Raw genomic sequence first — 4,849 nt, forward strand, 5'->3', positions numbered from 1 at the left:
AGCGGTTCAAGGTTGTGGCATGGGGACATAATGTCTCCGTTCCCTCCATCAGGGAACAAGGGTTACGTACGTAACCGAGACTTTCCCTATCTGTCGGTCACTGCGAGTTATGTCGTGATGACATTAGGGGTCTATGGAAAACGCCACAACCTGAACACCGTCACAACCCTGTGGCGCTGCAAATGTTGACAAGCCGTAGTGTGTTAAGACAAAAGCTACGCTAAGGTCGTAACCTTCCCAAAGCCCCAGCGCAAATTCACTGACCTTGGTACTGAAGGGGACCAACGGTGCGGTGCGTACATCGCAGCTGGAGAATGCCATGCTTCTGTTCTGTCCACAAAAAAGTTTTTGGAAGGGATTTCAACCTTCAGTGAAAGATATTTTCAAATCTTCCCTATTTGTTATTTCAGCCTGGCAGAACGATGGGGAAACGAGCCTTAAGGAAAAGGTCCTACCCGTAGGGAGGTGACATGTGGAGATACTGATATGGACCAACCCAGGGGGCAGTACTACATATGGAATGGGTCTCTGAGGCAGGTCCTACCTTAGAGTAGGGATGGAACAACTGCCAGAAGAGACTGACAGCGTGGGTCTGTCAAGGGAAGACACGGGTTCACCGAGCGGGAAACCTTTCCGTGGAAGAATACACATATGGAATTACCCGTTGGGAATCAACCCATATGGACACCTAGCCCAGTACAGGGGCTGACCAGGACTTCGGGCATGCTAATACCAGTACGGGGCCTGGCGTCAGACTGCTCCGCCAAATCTAACTGCTGAGGGTGCTGGATGATGCTCGACCAGGGTTCGCCAACCGGGGAACTCTACTGGGAGAAGAAAGGCGCTCGCATCCCCGTGTGAGGGGGAATGACGCAGCAAGCGGGACACCAAGCCAGTTCTTCCCACCAATGACCTGTTACCCAACACACGGGAAGAAACCGAGTCTACACGAAGGTTGTAAAACCTCGTGAAAGTATTAGGTGTCACCCAGCCCGGAGCTCGGCAGATGCAGAATCACTCTGGACCCCTCACATCCAGCACACTCCCTCTTTGAACTGTTGCCATCTGGTCGACGCTACAGAGCACTGAGCACCAGAACGACCAGACACAGGAACAGTTTCTTCCCTCAGGCAATCCATCTCATGAACACTTAACAATAACTGTGGAACATACACTATTTATACACTCATACACTTATTTATCTAACACTCATACTCAGTCTACACCTCAAATTTGCACATAATATACAGTACCTGTACATACAAAACTGTCTATTGTAATATACCTGCACATACAATTGTCGATTTATATATTTTTATTCCTTATTTACTTGTTCTATTTTTTATTTTTTATTACCTGTGTTTTTTGTTCTGTCACTGTCATTCTGTTACACTGTGGAAGCTTCTGTCACGAAAACAAATTCCTCATATGTGTAAACATACCTGGCAATAAAGCTCATTCTGATTCTGATTCTGATTCTGATGTCCGCCAGAGAGGCGCCGTGCGCCAGCGCCCAGGAGGAGGCAACACTCCGAGTGGAGTGGGCTCTCAACCCCAGGGGGCACGGCTCGCCTTGGGATTGGCACGCCAAGGTGATGGCATTCACTATCCAGTGGGCCAACCTCTGCTTGAAGACCTTTCTGCTGACCTCCAAAGCAGACAAGGAGCTGCTCAGAGCTTCTGAAGCTCTGGGTGCGGTCCACGTATATGCGTAATGCTCTTACGGGACACAGCAATGCCAAGGCTGGATCTGCCTCCTCCAGGGGCAGCGCTTGCAGGTTCACCACCTGATCTCGGAAGGGAGTGGTGGGAACCTTGGGCACGTATTCAGGCCAGGGTATCAGGACAACGTGAGAGTAGGCCGGCCCAAACTCAAGGCACTCTTCACTTACCAAAAATGCTTGGAGGTCCCCGACCCTCTTGATGGAAGTGAACGCGATCAAGAGCCAGGAACTTCAGCTCAACTGAATCAAGTGGCTCAAAGGGACCCCTCTGAAGTCCAGCCAGGACGACAGGGAGATCCCAGGAGGGTATCAGGGGTGTCCTAGGAGGATTCAACCTTCTGGCACCCCTCAGGAACCTAACGATCAGGTCATGCTTTCCCAGGAACTGGCTGTCCACTGCATCGTGATGTGCTACGATAGCAGCAACATACACTTTCAAGGTGGAGGGTGACAGCCTACGCTCCAACCTTTCTTGCAGGAAATAAACTCTAATCGAGCATCTCCTAGGGTCTTCTCGGTGAGAAGAACACCAGTTCGTGAACAGACTCCACTTCAAAGCATAGGCTTGCCTCGTAGAGAGAGCTCTAGCCTGAGTGGTAGTGTCTACCAGCAGAATCATCCGGCGGCCGCACAGGACATGTGCTGCGGGAGGAGTGAGAGGTCCATGGGGCGTGGCCCGGCGGAGAAGCTCTCACTGTCACCCTCAAATCTCCCAGAGCACTAACCGGCGGTCCTCTGTTCGTGGCAGAGAAACCGGGACGGGTAGTGACAGAGGGGTCTGCTCCACTGCCCTTGAGGAGAGAGAGACACGATCGCAGCAATGCCATGTTCATACTCCCACAATAGACGCATGACTCATTCACGAGCGCCGCTTCAGCATGCTGAAGGCCCAGACACTGAAGACAGAGATCATGGCCATCAACAGAGGTTACAGGTTACTTTTTGTAAGTTATGTTCACTCATTAATTTCTGGGTGAAGTTTATGCAAGCCAAATCCGCACAGGTTTAGTGCAAATACTGAACTCGTGAGATATCATGACATTATCGAATATATTGAAAAAAACAAACAAAACCCACCTACAGAGTGCACACATATGCGACGTGATGAAGTCTGGTTAGACTAACTTAGTGCGTGTGCGCATTTAGACTGCGTTCTTTCACGTCATGATTCAGTCTATTAATATGCATTAAGAATGATCACACAATTCAAGATAAGGGAGCAGAAAATGTATATATTTATATCAATTCATATAGTTAATCAATATCACATGAAGAGTGACGTTTTTTCTTTAAAAAATCAGCATTGTTACAAATGTGATATTGATTGTATGCAACAGTTCAATAAACAATAAGTCAATATCAGGAGATCTACATTTTAGACACCATATTTCCTGTTTTTGCTCTATTTCGCCAACAAAAACATTCCAAACACAGCCACAGCACTGTTTTGCGTCTCTGAGCAACATGATGGTGTTTAGTTCCTGAATGAATCAACCGTTTAAAATGATTTGGTTCAATCGCAATGAATCACCTATTAACAGTGACTTGCTGCCACCTACTGGCGATTTTAATTTCACATTTAAAGTATCTTTTCATTTTGTAAATAATTTCAAATATCAGTATTCAACATTTCATGTTTAAAATATCAAAACATTATTTATGCATTTGTAACTGCAGGTTAAAGCATTCCATGTCCCTCTAAGCTGAATTAACATGTGTAAATACATCTAAATGCCACTTCATATGCAACTTCTGCAAAGATTCATTTTCTTGATACTGATTTAATTTGTTTAGTAACAGCCTAAATGTATTATTATTATTATTATTATTATTATTATCTGATTAAATGTAAGAATTTGACTCAAAAGATGATGCACACTTTTAGAAAAAAATGGCTTCATAAAGGTAAAAATGCCCATTAAAGGTAAAAATCAATTTAAACTTATTGGAAAAGATTAATTTATGTCACTGCTGTGAACTGACCGCCACACATAATATGAAGAATATCAAAAACTTTAGGAGTCAGCTGTCCACGGCAGTCCTTAGGATATCAGCACAATAACACACTCAGTAAAATATCGTCTAATTATCTTTATCGATAAAATCCCAGAAAATATTGAGATATTATTATTTATTTATTATCAATATCGCACACCCCTAGTACTGACACAACGATCGCTTTGTCATGTCCAGTGTAGACAGCCTCAAGCTGTTGGTATATTTCTGTGTTTGTTTATTTTTTTTGTCTAGTAGAAGTTTTGAATGGCCAGTAATTTAAAAATTTAGTAGCCAAATTAGCTGGTGAGTGAAAAAGTTAATTTCAATCCCTTGACAGGAAACGACAGCATCCAGAAGGACACGGACAAAATGGCATTTTGAAAAAGGGAAACTGCTCTCTTAGTTGAAGTGCCCAGGGGAATTGCTCGCTTGAAGGGATACCGCTGTTTGCACCGTGACACCAACCAGAAGAGCTCCTTTCTCCAACACAAAGATGACGTGCTTTGTGGAAATGTAATACACATAAACCAGTCGGCTCTGAAGCAAAAATCTAATGAGTGAATGTACGCTGTCACCTTATATACCCTTGTGCACAGGGAGTGATTCAGCATGCAAAATCCACTGGACAATTTTCATTGGCGTTTTCTCTTAAACTCTGAGATGATTGGGCTCCAAAGTTAAACCCCAAATGTTGTCACGACATAACTCACAGTGACCGACAGATAGGAAACCTTTTATACCCCCATATGTGATGAAGAGAACATGGTAGAAGTATTCAAATCTGATCACATCCTATACCATATTTTACTATAGTACATTAACTCTTTTAATTATCACAGCAGAGAAATCTGGAAAGAGCTAGAACTTTTTTTTTTTTTTTTGTATATGCACACATCTCCAAATGTGTAATGAATCCTTGTTTTCTTCAGTACACAGATGGCCAGATGGGAACATGCAGAGAACAGTAAATCACAGACCTGTTGTGAGTGAAGAAAAGAGAGGCAACTCTTAGTATCTGATGAAAATAGTTTTTTTTTTTTTTTTTGATGAGTGTGAAAAGGAAAACCAGTCTTTTCAGAGGATAGTTATAAAATGGATACATGAAAGATGCCAGATACAGGGAAAGA

At 43.7% G+C, this 4,849-nt stretch overlaps 1 protein-coding gene across 1 annotated transcript in view; it reads right to left on the minus strand.

Moving 5' to 3' along the window:
* Positions 1–2,308: 2,308 nt before the first annotated feature.
* The window catches only part of LOC107678938 (SH3 domain-containing protein C23A1.17-like), a 7,618-nt gene continuing 5,077 nt past the window's right edge, over positions 2,309–4,849 (minus strand). The window contains exon 3 of the mRNA XM_016474339.1: positions 2,309–2,620. Within this exon, the coding sequence (XP_016329825.1) occupies positions 2,309–2,620 (312 nt within the window). The remainder of the gene's footprint in view (positions 2,621–4,849) is intronic.

This window comes from Sinocyclocheilus anshuiensis, unplaced genomic scaffold, assembly GCF_001515605.1.
Source record: "Sinocyclocheilus anshuiensis isolate Anshui unplaced genomic scaffold, SAMN03320099.WGS_v1.1 scaffold1872, whole genome shotgun sequence".
Classification (NCBI taxonomy): domain Eukaryota; kingdom Metazoa; phylum Chordata; class Actinopteri; order Cypriniformes; family Cyprinidae; genus Sinocyclocheilus; species Sinocyclocheilus anshuiensis.